Here is a 19,048-nt window from a genome sequence, read left to right as displayed (position 1 = left end):
CACATTCAAAACTTGCTGTGGAAGTTGAGACCTTCTATGGTTCAAAACAGAATATGCCAGGCTGTTAGATGAAGAGAGTGAAGCTTGACATTGAGTAAATGACTGTCCTCCTGAGACAACAGGTGTGGAATCGAAGGTAAAGGCCATGGAGGCTTCCTTACCAGACTTCTCAGTAATAGGTACCAGTGCTGTCGAGGCCAATCTGGAGCTATTAAAATCATCCTTGGTTTGTCCTGTCTGACCTTTAGAAGTACCTTTGGGAGGAGAGGCAGAGGTGGAAAGGCATACACATGAAGATTTTTCCAACTGAAAGAAAGAGCATCCACTTTCCAAGCTGTGTGATGAAACCCAAAACTTTGGCAGCTGGTGGTTTAGTGGAGAAGCGAACAGATCTATGTCTGGAGTTCCCCATGACACTGTCAATTTCAATACATGAGGATCCAATTTCCACTGTGGGGATCCATGATTTGCCTGCTTAACCCATCTGCAAAGGAGTTCTGTGCTCGCAGAAACCTTGCCTGAAGATTTAGTTGCAAACTGAGAGCAGTCTCCCACAAAATCATTGCTTGCCTGCATAGAGGATAAGAATGTGTTCCCCCTGCTTGTTGATGTACCACATGACAGTTGTGTTGTCTGTTAGAATCAACACCTGCCCTGGAAGAAGTAAATCCTTGAAGGCCATTAATGCAAACTGGACTGCTAACATCTCCTCCAAGTTGATATGTAGATGTTGTAGTCTGGCAGGCCACTTTTCTTGTCTCCACTTTCCATTCAGATGAGCTCCCCAGCTTTGTCTGAGGGGCATCTCGTTAGAATCTGACGGTCACAGAGAGTCCTTGTTTAGTGACATTCCTGAGCCCCACCACACAAAAATTTTGAATGCAAGGTATTATTTGAATGACAGTGTCCAGATCCTGGCAGTGCTGAGTCCATACATTTTGAGATACCATTGTAACTTCCTCATATGCAGTTTGGCATTGGGAAGCACCAGAATACAAGATGCCATGAACCCCAGGGCTTGAGAAGGACTGTCCTTGCAGTCAGCCTGGACAGATGAGACAATTGATGAAAGTAAAGGGAAAGATTCTTTTGTTTGTCCGGTCGGGTCAAAAGGCCATCTGGGATGCTGTATTCAGTCTTACACCCAGAAAGCACATGTCCTGAGAGGGTACTAGACTGGACTTTATTTCGCTTCACAGAATACCCCCAGGCATCAAAGCATCTATATCACGTATTCCCAAATGATGAAGAAGCTCGTCCTTTCCTGGAGCCAGAATCAGGCAATCGTCCAAATAAGGATAGATCTGTATTCGAAAGCTATCACTGGAGCCAGAACGATAAGCCAAAGGGCAATGCAGAGAACTGATAATGAGAATTCCCAGCCAGAAAAACGTACTCCTTCCTGCACTCAGTCTGATAGAACATGGAAGGAAGCCCTTGAGATCCAAAGTTACCATCCAATGATCCTTGCCCAGCAGAGGTAAAAGCTTTGAACTTGGGAATGTCCAGATAAGTGTTGAGGGTAGATAAATCCAAAATTGGTCTCCTTGGTACTAGGAACAGCGAGAATAAAATCCTAGGCCTCACTTCTGAATAGAACCGGCTGTATGGCCCCTATTTGAAGTAACAGAGAAATTTGTTTGTGCGCCTCTAGTCTTTGTTGAGGAGGAACGTCTGGCATGCCTTTGAAAGGAGGCAAGGTATGGAAATAAAACCTGTAACGTGGTGTATGATATCCAATACCCATTTGTCTTGGGTAATCAAACTCCAATTTTCCTTGAAAAGTGCCAACCTTCCCCAAAGGTGCTGTCAAAGGTAGGTCATTGGGTCTGTTTATGAAAGGACTGACCCTGCCCTCACCAAGACTGTGCAGGTGAACTCCTGTTCTAGGCCTAAAGAGCCTTGAGCTCTGCCCCTACCACGTCTAGACCTACCCCTAGACTGGGAATCATAAGAAGGATATGTCCACCCCTTGGTAGGCCAATTTCTACTAAACTTCGGAGGCTGAACCTGCAAAATCTTTAACAGTCTGCATAGACTTAGCCTTGTCTTCCATTTTCTTTAAAACTGCTTCAACAGGAGAACCAAACAACACATCAGATTGTAAAGGAGCATCTAAAATCCTTGTCTTAACATGCTCAGCTAAATTCTGATCCCTCAGCCAAAGAACAGAACCAGTGGCAGCCACCCTCGTGAGGCCTGTACAGCATCAAAACCACATTGCAAGGAATGCTTACCCACCTGTTCAGAAACATGTACTAAATCTTGTAACTCTTTACACTCAATACAGCATCTACCTTAGACTTCAATTGTGAAAGGAGATAGTTTTGGTATTTCAACATGTGAAACTGGCAATTCAAAGCCCTCATAGCTAGAGTGGAAGAAGTATAAACTTTCTTTCCCCATCTATCAAAGCCCTTGCCTCTTTATCTGGAGGAACACGGATTTTTAACAACAGAAGCCTTAACACCTTTAGGCCCCCTGTTAACAGTTTCTGGGTCTAGGACTCTAGACTAAAATGACACTTATGAGCTTCAGGCACCCTATAATACCTATCCGCAGGAGGCAAAGAATCAAGATTAAGAGAAGCTTCTGCAAAACATCTTCCACCACATCCAGAACAGGAGGTATAGCTAAAGGCCTATGCTGGGGTAAAAACAAAATTCCCCTAGCCTTTTCCCTGAAAAGAGGAAGTCCTGACCTTCCCACTTAAAATGCTCCCTCATGGAATGAAGAGTCTCTGAAAAGAAAAATCCTCAGGAGGAGAAGCAGAAGGAGTAGAATCATCCACATCAGAATCCGAATAAGGAGAATACTCCCTGCAAGTCTTCAGAGAGAAAGCAAGCGAAACCTCCGAATAAGAGAATACTCCTGCAAAGTCTTCAGCCGAAGACTCTCTCCAAACCTGCTCAAAAACTCCCAAGCTCAGGTTCCACCCTAGGTCTCTTATCAGGAGGGGGCATAGAACCTCTAATCAGAGTAATCAAATCTTCTGCCATTTTAAGCATATGCTTCTTGGGCACAGTCCCTGAAGAACTAGGGGTGACACCAACTGAAGGTAAACCTGGCCTGCCTCTGGGAGAAGCCTTGGAAACAAGGAGAGGGCTAAACTTAGAAGGGAGGGGAGGAGCCTGAGAAGCCCCTTCAGCCTGGCCTACCTCCTGAGAGGCCACATCTTGCAATAACAAAGTCTCTCCCTGGGACTCCAAAGAAACTTCTGGCAGAGCCACCCTACCGGGCTCCCTAAGAACCGTTCTTCTAGCCTAGGCTTTGTTGCATCCGACGGCATTATATAATTTGCCGCTTTCAAAGACTAACCTGGCACAATTTAACCTTCTCTTTATAGTCCTAAACAAGGTATACACAAAGTATGATAATCCCTATGCGGGTATCTGTTTCACAAAGAAATACAGTTATTCACTTTTTCTGACATCCAAACCACTGAGGCAAGAAAACAAAATATTCCAAGTGTAAGGACTGCAGCAATGTGAGATGAAGAACATCCTTTGATTCTGCGGACCACCTCTTTTCCCCGAGGGCAACGTCTGTTAAAGTTGTTCCCACTGACACAGGGGGTTCTGTAACAAGAAGTGTCCTGGGCAAAATTCTGGGATATTTGAAACCAGAGATTCTTTCCACCCTTCCAATTCTGGGAAAAAAATCTTTTCGTGTGGAAGAATGTAGTCCAAAGGCAGACAAAGTCCTGCCCTCTTGCTTGCTACTGGTCAGTCTATCTTTAACCTTGGGTCCAAAACAATGACACATCGAATGAGGCATTGATGAAGGATGCCTTGAAACCTTCTACAAAATGACAAATGACATTAAGGTGTGCTGACCAATAGCAATATCAGTACCCATTGCTCCTGCCATGCTATCCATCACATTACACATGGATTAAAGGCTAGAAATCTGGGATTCCACTGTCTTCTGGATATCTACTGGCAAATTACCCAACAGGACTAGGACAGTTCTTTAGTCAAATCCCTCTGGAAACAAGTCATGTGTGTTAAGTAGTTCAACATGCAAAGTGCAATCATCACTGAAGCATACATTCACTTTCCAAATCGGTCCAATGCTCTGGACTCCTTATTAGAGGGATGGACAGAGGTGATCTCTTCAGAAAGCTGCTCCTTTGTGGCTGCCACCACCATAGCATCAACTGGGAGACCCTTGATCCAGTGTGATCTGTTCTGTGGAGACACTAGTATGTTGTCTGGCTTTCTTGGAATTGGCTCCAAGTCAGGTTCCTTCCATGCCTGCTAAGAGAACAGGTCTATGAGCTTGTCAGCAGGAGGATCCACTTAGGCAGTAGGAAAGCTAGCCCCAAACACCTCCAGAAGTACAGACTCTTCTTGGGATGAGGCTTTGAATGACAACCCCCCCCCCCATTTTGTTTCATCAATGTCAGGACTTCTCCAAATGAGAGGTCTTCCAGGAGGGACCCCCTCCTTGAAGTCAGTATCCTATGTGAGCAAATTCAGGGATGAGTCAACATGCCTCATCTTGCATGCGAGTTTCCAGTGAGTTTCCTTTGGGGATGTTCAAGAGAGGTCTTAGAATCAGAATGGGGACTTGACAAATGAGGATTCTTGAAGTTGAATCAGGCTGGCTGTTCCTGACAGATAAGTTGCTGGGCTGAAGCAGCAGAATCCAAAGAAAGTCAGGACAGAGTTGAGTAGGTTTGAGGAATCTCCTCTATGGATCTGGAGAGGACCCTTTTGAAAGCTTTGAATGATGACGTTGAAATTGTAACACTGGAAGGTCTCAGAGGACCCAAAGAAACTATGAAACCTAACATCCTCTGCTTTGACTTAACTCTACTCCAAAGGTAACATCAGAGCTAAACTGTCCAATGCCAAGATACCAAGATGGCTCAAAGCACTGGTGTTGAACTCAACCCCCCTCCTGAGTTTTGGCCCAGAGACCCTTTGCTATCCAACAGAGCCAGTGTCAAAAGGGTAAGGAATGGAGACAAAACAGAAGCAGAGACCACTCTTGGCTCAGTCAAGATTCGGTACTGTGAAACACTGGACCAAGGTTTGAACTGCGGAACGAGAAACCAAGGTGGAAACTGGATGGGGCAAGTCCTGGTGACCCCACAGTGGAGGGGGTGGGGGTGGCCACAGGAGGACTCCCATATGAACCAGAGTTCGAAGAAGATTCGGTACTGTGAAACACTGGACCAAGGTTTGAACTGCGGAACGAGAAACCAAGGTGGAAACTGGATGGGGCAAGTCCTGGTGACCCCACAGTGGAGGGGGTGGGGGTGGCCACAGGAGGACTCCCATATGAACCAGAGTTCGAAGAAATTTCCTCATCATCCTATCAATGTTGGTTTCAGAAAGACATATTGATCAAAGGGACTGGGGGGTGGGGCACAGAAGGTTGTCTTGAAGATCAATACTGAAGGATATGTTAATACAACCTGGGACTTGCTAGCTCTAGGGGGAAGTAGCAAAGGGGAGGCAGAGTTTGGAGCCACTATTGTTACTCCTGACAAGGTGCTGGATCCATCAACCTTGGAGTTTTAGGTGCTGATGCTGAATGGGAAGTCTGATCTTGAGACCTCTTCCTGGGTCTTTCTTTTTGTTTTTCTTTTTCCTTGCTCTTTCCTCCATCTCTATTCTTCGCCTTCTTAAATTTGCATGGCCACTTGGAGAAAGGAGAAGCAGATGAAGAGGCAGGTAGAAGACCCTTTAATGCTAACTTGTTCCTATGGTCCAAAGTCCTGGCCTTGAAAGAAGTGCAAGACTCGCATTGGACATCAAGGTAATCAGCCCCCAGACAATAAACAAATAGGTTGTGCAGGTCTTGTGGGGGAATCTTGTACTCAAAGGCACTACACTTCTTAAACCCAGCAACCTTGTCCAACATGACTTACACACACACACACACACACACACACACACCACTGGATAAAGAATATAGTTTAAACCAGTCCTAGAAAAACACCTTACATCAAAGCTATGGCAAATAATATACTTTAAAGAAATACAGAGAAAATCTCTTCTTTTTTTCCATTTGTAATGGGTAGGGGTAAAAGGAATGAAGAACTTCCCATGATGTCAAGTTCAGAAGGGAACAGATGAACAGGGACGAAAATGGCCTTAAAACTACTGTACTACACACACAAGACAGTCTACTAATAGAAAATATAACAAAAAATATCTGAATTTAAACACTTGTTTAAAGTTGAACACCAAGCCCTTGCAGATAATGTCTGGTCTCTACAGGTGGCAAATGAGATTTGAGGTACATAAGGGTGGAGATGGGCATTGTGGGTAGTAGAGGCATATGATTCCTGGATCCAAAAGCTGGAAAAAGGCACCAAAGGTAAGAAATGATTGGATCAGCCAACCATTCATTTAGTCAGACAGATATGACATCTGATCTATAAAGTGAGAGAACATGACTTAGCTCTTTTAAAATCATGGGAAAGTTTACTACAGCCACTAGTAAGATAGTATATTACACATTAATTAAAAAATTATCTGGTCAGCACTGTTAACTCGACTGCACCACGACAAATGGTCAGATAATTGCATTGCAACTGCAACAGATTCCTCAAAAATGAGGAGATCTCTCCTGTGACTACCTGTACTTCGACTCTCCTGTACAGCTGCTTAATTTTTTAAGCCAGTGCAGCTTCCATATCCAGTCACTTCCAGCAACCATCTTACTGCCAGGACAGCTTCCTCACCTTACAAATGAAAAAAAACTGCTTTTCTCAGCTGGTCAACTAAGAATGTACGTCTGTCAAATTTCTACATAACAGCAACACCAAAGACATCCTCATACTTTATGGGCTGTTAAAGCAGATTGTAGCACAATGCATGTTTATTACTAAACATGAGGCAGCAGTACTTTAATCATCACTTCTGGATGAACAAAATAAAACCAAAATCGTCTGCTTACAATTATTAAGAGAACAGATCCCAAACCTTAAAAAAGTGGGAACATGTGAGCTAACCTTGAGCCACATAAAGTCCTTTTTGGCTGAAGTTACAATAAAAAATATGAACTCTTGTTAAAAGTTAACAATAAAGGGGCATAGAATAATATTAATCAGTATTCAAAACCAGATGATAAATGAATGATATAAAAATTTAAAATAAAGAACAGATGGTGGTTACCATAAACTATAGGCTGAGTTTCTGTGGCTTGTTCCTCCTCTTTTCTCAGAGTTTCAGAGGCATCAAGTTTATCCACCTGTGGATGAAAAAAATTTAAACATGAGAAAGCATATGCTAACTAAACAGCACATACAGTGGTAGTAAATGTGGAAAAGCCTTGCAAGTAATTTAAGTACTACATTACAGTAACTGGTTAGAGAAATGGGATCCTTCCAATGAATGATTACATTAAATTTTGGGACAAGTGGGAATGGGAAGTGGAATAAACTTGTCAGTTAAATGTCATACAGCAGCCTTCCAATAATTAAACCCAGGCACCAGGAGGGAACTGGGATTTCACTCTAATCTTTATGGAGTTTTCTTAAATGTCAGCGAAGGTAGGCAATGTAGGCAGTCACTTAAGGTTTTTCTGTTTCCCAAGCCAATAACAGGGCAAACAGCGATCCCACCATCTAGCCAGATTTTTAATAAAGCAATGCAGAGAACCAAACCCATGCAGAAGTTTACTAAATAACCATAACAAATATCGGTCATGTGACAAGTGTCAAACTAACATTTACTGCTTTCAAAGCCAACTACGACGACTCATTTTTATATACATAGCAAGGAAGTGGGCAAAAAACAGATGCTGTCAAATCATATTTTGCTTTAGAGAGAGAAGCTAATAATGACAAACTAGTTCAATGCAACTAATTTTATTACAAGCATATTTACCACTGATCTGATTGAAGACAATATGCAGTCTTCAGCAATCCACTGGATGGGATGCTCAAGATGACCTCAAAGTGCTAAAAAAACAAAGCTAAGAATCCTTTGATACATATATATATATATATATATATATATATATATATATATATATATCAGAATTAAAGACCAATTCAAACAAAGCATTTTCTAGACATACAGATCTCAGACTACACTAACACCAAATGCCACTGCCAGTCTGTACAATTACACAACCCTGATCTTTGGATTTTGGATTGTGCAGACCAAGGAAGTAAACTCTAACCTTAAAACCCGTTAAAGGTGCAAAAGTAAGGTTTTCAAAAAAAAATTACACATGCATAATGGAGAGAAGAAAACATGAAGCCAAAAACTTCCTTAACATAATGTTTACATAAACAGCAGTACTTTGACAGCATCTCAATGAGGAAACATGCATGAATTTGGTGTTCACGTTACAAGAACATGCACATTTTCAGCAATGTTACGAGTAGTCCTTCTCAAAATTAACTTAATAAAGCTCGGTCTTAACAGATGTGAAAAATGTACTGTTACCTCAGGCTTTCTCATCAGCCCTCTTCCCCCATTAACTATTATCACACCTAGCTGTTTAGGTACAGAAAATACCAGCTTTTAACATAAGCTAAGAACCTGATATGTGCCTAAATTCTAACAAGCAGCCATTATTTTCACATTCAGTGATTTAGTCCTTATTGTTAAGCAAAATGGTACAAGCTCCTCACTAGAGGAACATGTTCTGGGACACCACAATAGATTTGCTTAAAGGATCCTCTCCTTATTTTACCCTACTTCTGTTTCATCTCTCACAATCAATTGTCAGCTTTCTTACTGAATCAGTGTTTTGCCATACATGCACATACTTGTGCTGGCTAAACACCCTGCTGCTGAGCATCACTAAAGATAAATTATGTGCAAATATGAAGCATCTCAGAGGAGTTAAGAAGATGACAATGTTTGGAATTACACACTGCTAGTCTACCACAGGGTATATACAAAGATGAACCTTAGTTTTCCTCCCAGAACATGGACAGCAGATAATATATTAAAAGGAATGGTGAATGTCAATCTTGCAGAACTCAACGTTGGCCATCTCCCTTGGTCATACCATGTATCAGGGTTAAACAAAAATAGCATTTTTTTTTTTTTATTAATTTAAACTCCGTCATAGGAGAAAAAGTTATGTGACGTACAGTACATTATGAAAGTGTCATTTACAGAATAACTGCAGAAGGGATGGAAAGTACTTCTGAAATGGGAGCTTAGTAGAAGAGATAATGTATAGACTTGTTAAGTGCAGACACACAGCAAGTGCAATCCAACATGAAAACTTGTGGCAAAGATACCAAGAATCTGACATGACTCAGTGCTAAAGAAATGAGTGTTAAAGCAAATGTTGATAGGATATGTGCAAATTTTGGAAATAAAGTACAGGATAATATGTTTTTGCATAATCAAGTCACCACACCACACCACCACTTAAGCAGATGACTTGTGAAATGTAAGAATCTATAACTGCTGGGCAGAAGGATTCTGTTGAGCAACAGTTGGTTTCTTTGAAGAATTAAACTTATAGGAAAAAGTTGCGGTTGGCTGGTGCAATGGTAGACGAACAGGAGCTGGATTTGCTCGGCTTTGTTAAAAATTGGCATAGTGAAAAGCATTCAAGAAGATTTTCCAGAGTCTTGAGAAAGCAGTTTACCACCGACTTTAAATGAAAGCAAATAATGGGAGACACAAAGTTATTTTGGTACAATCTGGGACCCTATATGAAAAAGAACAAGTTCTGTGGCAGTTACATCAGCTGGAGAAGTGTACTGCTGTAGTATCAGTCTATATTCACATCACTTCATCATAACTCACAGGCTATATTTCAACAGCTGCTGCAATTTGCTGAGGCTATTAAGGAGAGCAAAGGGCAAGGATTCAAATGTTGACTGACTTTTTGGGTTGTTGCGAACTTGTTTTTACCTACTGTACTCTAATACTCAAGAATGCTGATGTGAATAGTTAAGTTACAGAAATTAGCTTCCTACGAATGTGTATTACGGGCCTGTTAAAATGGGTTACATAAAGACTTTTCATCCAAGAGATTGCAACGTCACCATGAACTATATACAAGCTGAACAGAAAAAGAAAACCGTTTACGTACAATGCAGCAGAGGGTCAATGGTTCGAAAACATGAACATTTTTACTTGAATTTAAATTATTTGAGTGAGTGCGGGATATGTTTAGATACTACTCAGTACTGTATGATTATAGACTCATTTGAATAGGTATGTGGAGTATGTTGGCATCTGCTGCCAGGGGATGCACACAACTGAAGAACTAAACTGCACGCCATGCACTGAAGATACAGGTCAAGTTTCAAATTTAAATGTCTCACAGGGTATGTAAAAACAATCAATTTTAAACTGGCTGCTAATTAATTTTAGAGTTTCGTAAAACAGGAAGAGGGCGATTTCATTTACTTTTGCCACAGACGGAAGAATTATGCTTCATTACATCAAACTGAATTACAGCAACTCTAATAGTAGTATTGAGGCTTTTCTCATGCTTCACAAGTTTTAACTACAGAGGTTGTAATACTGCCCCAGCAATGAAAGGTCATACTTTAAATTTTATGGAAACAGGCTGTACATTATTAGAATGGATGATACTTCTGAAGGCATTTATCCAAGGCTAGGTGGTAGAAATATGAACATATTTCCATCAAGATACAGCAGCCTTAACAATCATCAGCTATCAAACAAGCCTTTGTATGTTAAATGAATACTAAGCTAAACAGGGAATAACTCTTACTTCCTATAAAGAGGAATTTTAGAATAAGGGCATTTGCTAGCTTTATACTTACTAATTAAAGACTTACATTATATATAACCATGGCTTTAAATTATAAAATATCAGCTTTAGTGTGCCAAGGGATTACTCAAACAAAGGAAGGTGTAGACCAGATATCTTGGACACTGTCGACAGATTGTTTCTATTACTCCCACAGTGGACTGTAATTACAAAATATTATGCTATAAAGCCTTTTTATGGTGTATTGTCCTCACTAGAATACTGATCAGGTAGAACAAATTTCAATTCAAGAGAAAAGGCAACAGGTAATCTGCAGTACAAAGACAGGATTATAAATCGATATGTTCAGGCTGCTAATCACCTTATGACCGAGCAGCTACTATCAATCTGCTTACTTTGCCTGATAATATTATCGCTCTGAAGAAAGTAGCACAACTTAGTTACTGTTAGGTGATTCTACAATATGTAATGTGATCATGAGATTTACTGAGCATGTTAGTTATACTTGAAATGTACTATGCTTAAGTAAGCTGTTTTTGGTATCTGTCTTAAATTTAAGAGCTGCTTTACCTTTTACGTATCCATCTCAAATGTTACAAGTCATCATTTTAATAATTTGATATGCAGATGAAGGGATGGATGCAATTTACGAGCATAATATTTAGGGACAGACCATGGAAATTTTGCAAACAACAGAAGTTCAAAATTCTCAGGGTAATTATTACTCATCGTCAAACTGTATAAAGCTTGCACTACAAATCACTGCCTTACAGCTCTATTTGAAGAAGAGATGACCAGGCACTGATCAGACTGAATTTAGATATTGATAAACATGGTCCTTTAGGTAGTACAATAATGAAAAAATCCCATTGACCACTCTGAGCAGAGAAGCACTGTTGTGTGTCACTGTTTAGCTCTGTGATGTATGAAAGATGGATGCGAAAAAGTGAGTGTGAAGTATATTTTATGCCATTTATGCCACATTGCCTCAAGTACTGAAGTTATTAAAGGGAATATGCGCCGGACTAAAAATGTAGTTTTTTTTTTTAAATTGATGGTTTTCCAGAAGTAAACTATTGACAATAATAATAATAATAATAATAATAATAATAGATACACCCCTTGCTGGTTACTCTGTTAAGTGGGTTTGGTTGTGTGGATGATGGAAGCAGGGGCATTTTACTGGCTGGTAGCCTGATTGAGGTTAAAAGATTGGAGTGGTACATGTCTGTAGTGTTATTAGATATTTGAAAGTCAATCACAGGGGTACTTGACTGATGACTCCAGAAGAGTGGACCCAAAGGAAGACCTGTTCCGGGAGGCCATACTACTTTGTAATGAGTAATAAAGGTATGAGGTCTCACCTATGTGGCAGCTGCACAAATGGAATCCACAGGAAGCTTGGCTTGAAAGGCGGAGGACGTTTCAACAGCCCTTGTGGAATGGCCTCTTATTTTTCTCAGTAATTGTCTGTTATTATTACTGTATGAAAAGGAAATGCAATCTGTAAGCCATTTTGACAGAGTTACTTTGGAAACAGGCAATCCCTTTTTTGTGTCAGAAAAGGAAACAAAAATCTGATCTGATTTCCTGAAGTTCTTTTGTCCTGTTCAAATAAAAGTGTAATTGTCTATGAATATCTAATTGAAGTAAACTATATTCTGCCTTGTTGCTATAGTTGGGAAAAACACTGGCAATTCAATAGATTGAATCGAGTTGTTTTCCGAACAGATCTTTGGTAAAAAGGAGGGATTTGTTCTTAAGGATACTCTGTTTTTGTGGAACACCACATAAGGAGGGTGTACAGAGAGAGTTTGGCGTTCCAAGACCCGTTCAGGCAGAGGTAATGGCTACTACGAAAAAGGTTTTCCAAGATAAACATTTTATATCACAAGATAATGCAGGTTCAAAGGGTGGTAGGATCAAGATAGTTAGAACAAATTTCAAGTCCCAAGGAACTGGTGGTCCTCTGACTGGGGGTCTTAGTAGAAAGGTACCTTTCAAAAAGGCTTTGCATAGTTTGTGGGACATGATGGACATCCCCATCTCCCTTGTGTGAAAATTAGATATGGCTGCAAGTTGTACCCTGATGGAAGCAGCTGTTGCACCTTCTTTAGAGAGACTGGAGAGAAAATCTAGAATTGCTGCAATAGGATCTATAAAGGGATCTATATTGTGCTTAGCCGCCCAATATGAAAATCTTTTCCATTTACTGGAATACAGTTTCCTGGTAGATGGTTTGTGTGAGGAAATCAAGATATTTTTGACAGCAGGGGAAAAATCATAACACCTGGCTGTGTATGGAATTGGAGCAGCCAAGCTGTCAATTTTAGGGTCTGGATTGATGGATGGAATGCTCCCGAGTTGGTCAGAAGGTCTGGAACTGGGTCCAGAATCCATGGTTTCTCCAGAATATGGGCATGGAGAAAGGGGAACCAAATTTGACGAGTCCAGTATGGTGCAATGAATATCATGGTACTTCTCAACGTATTGGCTTTCTGAAGTACTTTGGGTATCAAAGGGAATGGTGGGAAGGCATAAAGAAGTCCTGGAGGCCAATCATGTACAAGTGCATCCCTCTGTGACTTCCCCGGAGGGGGAATGAGGGCAAAGTAGCTGCTGCATTTGGCATTCATGGATGTGGCGAAAAGATTGCAGCAAGGCTGGCCCCATTTTAGGAAGATCTCTTCTGCAACTTCTTGTTTCAGGGATCACTTGTGAGGGAAAAGAATCACTCTGCTTAGTTTGTCCGCTATCACGTTGGATTTTCCCGGGATGTGCATTGCTATCAGAAAATGTTGAGAAGAGACAGCCCATTGCCATACCCATTGCGCCTCTCGACATAGGGGGTATAATTTGGTTCCTCCCTGTTTATGTACCACACTACTGACATGCTATCTGTTTGAATCGCAACTGTTGTTATCAGGAGAGAGTCCTAAAATGCTCGCAACGAACTGAGCACCGCTCTCATCTCTAGGACATTGATATGCAGGTGGTTCTCGTGCTCTTGCCATAAACCTTGAGACAGTCTTTTCCCAGATAATACCCCCCTACCCAATCTGGGAAGCGTGCGTGGTTAGTGCAGCTGTTGGTTGTGGGAATACAAATGGGCGGCCCAAGAATAACTGGTTTGTTTGAATCCACCAAAGAAGATCCTTCTTGCATGCATCCGTAATTATCTGGTGTGACAGTGGTAGACCTTGCATGGGACCACTGGGCAAAGAGTAACCATTGGAGGACATTCATGTGCTGCCATGGTGCCCAGAACCTGTAACACGAATCTCACCGGAACCTTTCGTCTCGATATCAAGCTCTTGATTTGACGGTGTAGAGATTGGAATTCTTTCTACTGTAAGTTTTGCCACCATCTCTTTTGAATTTAGCTCTGCGCCTAGAAAGGTAATATGCTGTGAGGGCAACAAGGCAGATTTTTTTTAATTTATTGTAATGCCTAATCTTGAGCAAAGTATGGTTTCATCCCTTGCTTGCAGAAGTAGATGCTTGGTGTTGGCAGTTAGGAGCCAATTATCTAGGTATGGAAACACGCGGAATCCTAGACGTCTCAAGTGAGCCATAACCACTGACATGCATTTGGTGAACACTCTGGGGGGCTGGAGTGAGACCACAGGGCAGGGCTTGAAATTGGTAATGACTGGCTCCCAGACGAAAACATAAGTATCTCCTGGATCACCTGTCCATTTTTATGTGGTAGTATGCATCCTGGCGATCTACTCAAGCACATCCAATCTTCTTTCTCTAGAAAGGGAATATAGACTGCAGTGTCACCATCCGGAACTTTGATTTTTTTTTTTTTTTTACAGATCTGTTCAATCTGCTGAGATCCAAAATGGGTCTCCAGTCCTCTGTCTTTTTCGGAACTAAGAACCACCTTGAGAAAGTTCCAGATTCAATCTGGTCTGCGGGGACATTTTGGATGACTCTTTTTCCAGCAATTTGTGTATTTCTGATGTTACGCAGTGTAACTGAGCAGGTGGGATATCTGGAAAGGACTGATTTATGGGAGGGGTGGTGGAAAAGGGTATGGAATAGCCTGTGGATATTATTGTTTGTACCCATTTCTCTTGACTGATTTCTACCCAGGCGTTTCAGTACAGTGACAAGCGTCCCCCGACTGATCCAGAGATGGACAGGCGGGCTTCCCTTTCAGGAACACTGGAATGACCTACCAGAGAAGGTATCTGTCGCCCTGATACTGCAGGATCTCCTCTGCTGCGAGGTTGGTGTCTTCCACTGCCACTTCTCCCTCTGCCCCTGTGAGAAGTGTCAACACAAGTGTCGGAAAAACCTTTTAGGGACTTGTGGAACCATATTTTTCCACCTCTCTGACCTTTGGGATAAGGTCTAGTGGGAATGGAAAAACTGACTCCTACGGCAGACAAGTTTTTCCCTTCTTTACACCTAGTTAAGGTCTCTTTCCTACGAACAAAAACTACATATGCTGAAAATGAGAAAAGTACAGTTTTGTACCTACCATAAATATAGATGTCCGATAGGTATGCAACTGCAGTCCTGACATATGGGTTGTCCTGCCTCAGGCAGCCCTTTGGTCGGCCGGATTCCAAAGTCTGGGTCCGGCGTCGGCTGATGTCGCCCTTTCCCCGACGTCAGAGCGCCTGGGGTATAAAAACGTCAGCCGACGCCATCTTCTTCAGTGTTTCTTGCCCCAGATGCCAGGTGCCCTCTAAGGAAGGCTAAATTTTGAAAAATAGAGAACAATTCCAGACAAGTACAACAGCATAAAAACAAATACACCATAAAAGATTACCCCAGGTAGCTAAAATGAGGGGTAGAAACCCAAAAGTATACCACAGAGGGGTAGGTGGGAGGGAAAACCTGACTGCAGTTGCATACCTATTGGACATCTACATTTATGGTAGGTATAAAACTGTACTATGTCCTTCAAGGATGCAACTGCAGTCCTGACATATGGGTTGAATACCATAGCCAACCTGGGGGTGGTAGGCACTAAGACAAAGATGGTGTAGCTAAAATGCCCTGCAGGACTGCAGAGGCAAACCCTGCTCTGGACCTGGAGTATAAAGGCAGGTTGTAATGTTTGGAAAATGTATGCAAGGAGCTCCATGTAGCAGCTTCTAAAATGTCCTTTGTTGCCACTCCTCTTAAAAAGGCTGTGGAGGTGGCTGTAGCTCTGGTGGAATGTGGCCTGATGTCAGCTGGCACAGTTTTTCCATGAAAAGAGTAGCAGAATTGAATGCAATTTCCAATCCATTTAGAAATTGTCTGTTTGGAAATTGTTTTTCCCTGCAATCCAGCAGCGAAAGCTACAAAAAGCTGGTCATATTTTCTGAAAGACTTTGTTCTGTCCAAGTAGTAGCGCAACTGTCTGTGTATGTCCAAGGTGTGCAGAAGTCTCTCTCCTTTATTCTGAGGATTGGGAAAGAAGGTAGGCAGGTGAATAGCTTGATTCAGGGACACCCTGGATACCACCGTTGGCATGAATGACGGATTGGTTCTCAAAGAAACTCTGTCCTGGTGAAAAATGAGAAATGGTTTTATTGCCATAAGGGCCTGTAGCTCAGAGACTCTTCTTGCTGAGGTTTACTGCCAGAAGGAAGGCTGTCTTCCAAGACAGAAATTGCAACTCTGAAGATGCTGCTGGTTCAAAGGGAGGAAGAGTTAATTTTTCCAGCATGAAGTTGAAGTCCCATGCAAGCACTGGTGGTTTCCTTGGAGGGTTGATGTTCTTTATACCTCTTAGAAACTGTCTTAGCAATGGGTGAGAAAATACAGGCGGATCAGTGTTATATTTGGCAGATATTGCTGAAGCATGTATTTTTATGGAAGAATATGAAAGGCCATTGTGGAGCATTTCAGCCAAGTATTCCAGGATCTGTGGAATGCTCATCACTGATGGGTCTTGACCCTTTTTGCTGTTCCAGATAAGAAATCTCTTCCATTTTGCTGAGTATGTTTTTCTAGTGGAAGGTCTGCGAGCCTCCAGGATGATATCTTTTACCCTTTTGGAAAGTGTATCCTGAGTAATAGTCATGGAATCTTCCAAGCTGTCAGCTTCAATGTTTTCAAGCTGGGGTGTAGTGTCCTGTAATTGTGCTGTGTCAGAAGAAGTGGCCATTGAGGAAGGAGCCACGGACTGGTGTGTGTCAAGCTCCGTAGCAGTGGGTACCAGTGTTGTCTTGGCCAGTCTGGAGCTATCAGTATGACTTTCAGTTGCTCTGTCTTGATCTTTAGTAACACCTTGGTCATCAAAGGAAGAGGTGGGAAGGCATATAGTGTTAGAGATTTCCAACTGAAGGAGAGAGTGTCCACCTTCCATGCTCGAGGATGGTATGTCCTTGTGCAAAACATTTTCAGATGGTGATTGAAGTGGGAGGCAAAAAGATCTATATCCGGCCTTCCCCATGCTTGAGCTATTTGTAAGAAAATGTCTGGATGCAACATCCATTCATCTGGATCCATGATGTTTCTGCTTAGGCTGTCCGCCAGAACATTGTCCTTCCCTGGTACAAACTGGGATTGTAGCTCTATTTTCAATTGTAGGGAAATATCTCAGAGATTCATTGCCAGTCTGCAAAGAGGGTAGGAATGGGTACCTCCTTGCTTGTTTATGTACCACATAACTGTGGTATTGTCTGTCTTTATTAGTAGATGGCCCTGATGCATGAACCTTTCGAAGGGCTTGATTTCATGTATCACTGCCAGCATTTCTTTTGGTTGATATGCAGGTGCTTTTCTTTTTGTGTCCATTGTCCTTGAATGCATCTGCCCTCCATATGCGCCCCATCCATGGTCTGAGGCGTCTGTTGTTATGGTTTGACTTGTATGAGGCTTGCTGAAAGGCAGACCTTTGTTTATCTGGCTTGCTTGAGCTCACCACAGAAATTTCTTTTGAAGGCATGGAATGAGTGGGATCAATGTTTCCAGGCTGTGGCTGTGCTGAGACCATAGACTTTTTAGGTACCATTGTAGTTTCCTCATATGCAGCCTTGCATGTGGAATCAGAAGAATGCAAGATGCCATGAAACCCAGGGCCTGCAGGATTTTCCTTGCAGTCATCTGGGTGTGTGTTGCCAATCTTCTGAAGTATTCTGGTAATTGTTTTTGTTTTTCTTTTGTCAGAAACGCCATCTGGGTGTTTGTGTCCAGTGTGGCACCCAGGAAAGGTATTTGTTGGGATGGTACGAAACTTGATTTCTGAATATTGACTGTGTATCCCAAGGCCTGCAGTAGGTGAATGACATAGTCCAAGTTTTTTAACAAGGCTTGTTGGCTGTCCGCTTGTATAAGGCAGTCGTCCAGGTAAGGGTATATTTGTATCCCCTGAAGTCTGCAATGTGCAATTACTGATGCCAGGCATTTCGTGAACACTCTGGGTGCAGTAGATAAGCCAAAGGGCAATGCTGAGAATTGATAATGCTCTGAGCCTGCAAGAAATCTGAGGTATCTTCTGCAACTTTGTCTGATTGGGACATGCAGGTATGCCTCTTTGAGGTCCAGAGTTACCAGCCAAGACCCCTTGCCCAGCATGGGAAGGAGTTGCTGTAAAGTCAGCATTTTGAATTTTGGCACAATAAGGTAAGTATTCAGTGCGGACAAGTCCAGAATGGGGCTCCATTGGTTTTCTTTTCTTGGAACAAGGAACAGTCTTGAATAAAATCCTTGGCCTTGTTCTGCAGAAGGAACCTTTTCTATTGCTCTTATTTGAAGTAGGTTTGTTATTTGTTTGAGTGCCTCTGCCCTTTGATTTGGTGGCAGGTTTGGCCTGCCATGTCTTGTTGGCAGTGTATGAAAATGGAATCTGTATCCTTTGTCTATTATCTCCAGTATCCATTTGTCCTTTGTAATATTGTGCCAATTTTTTGAGAATAAAGATAATTTTCCGCCCAAAGGTGCTTCTAATTGAGCCCTGGATGGCGGAGTCAAAGTCAAGTCATTGAGATTGTCCTGGCGGAGCAGTGGAAGGCCCTGCCCCACCTCTCTGGTTCGGAGGCTGCCATTGACGTCCTCTGTAGGAGCCTCGAGTTTGCCCTCTACCTCTGCCACGTCTGTTTTGCCTCTTTGAAATTTGTCTGTGTCAGGAAAGGACCAATGTTTAGAAGGCCAATTCCTGCTGAATCTTGGAGGCTGTACCTGGAGGAAATCTTTGACTGTTTGCACTGATTTTGCCTTTTCCTCTATTTTCTTTAAAACCTCTTGTGCAGTAGCACCAAATAGCTTATGTTTCTCTAGTGGTGCCTCCAAAAGCTTAATTTTCACATGGTCTGGCAATGTTTGTTCCTTTAACCAAGCATGTCTGCATGACCGCACCTGTCATTGCTGCTCTACATGAAGCTTCCAATGCATCATATCCACACTGAAGGAAATGGCT

At 42.1% G+C, this 19,048-nt stretch overlaps 1 protein-coding gene across 1 annotated transcript in view; it reads right to left on the bottom strand.

Moving 5' to 3' along the window:
* The window catches only part of CLTC (clathrin heavy chain), a 2,794,584-nt gene that overhangs the window by 121,791 nt on the left and 2,653,745 nt on the right, over positions 1-19,048 (bottom strand). Inside the window, exon 37 of the mRNA XM_044054892.1 lies at positions 7,134-7,209. Coding sequence (XP_043910827.1) covers positions 7,134-7,209 — 76 coding nt within the window. The remainder of the gene's footprint in view (positions 1-7,133; positions 7,210-19,048) is intronic.

The sequence above is a fragment of the Protopterus annectens genome, chromosome 13.part0 (assembly GCF_019279795.1).
Source record: "Protopterus annectens isolate FY-2018-M chromosome 13.part0, PAN1.0, whole genome shotgun sequence".
Lineage (NCBI taxonomy): Eukaryota > Metazoa > Chordata > Ceratodontiformes > Protopteridae > Protopterus > Protopterus annectens.
This window is presented reverse-complemented; position numbering and strand designations above follow the sequence as displayed.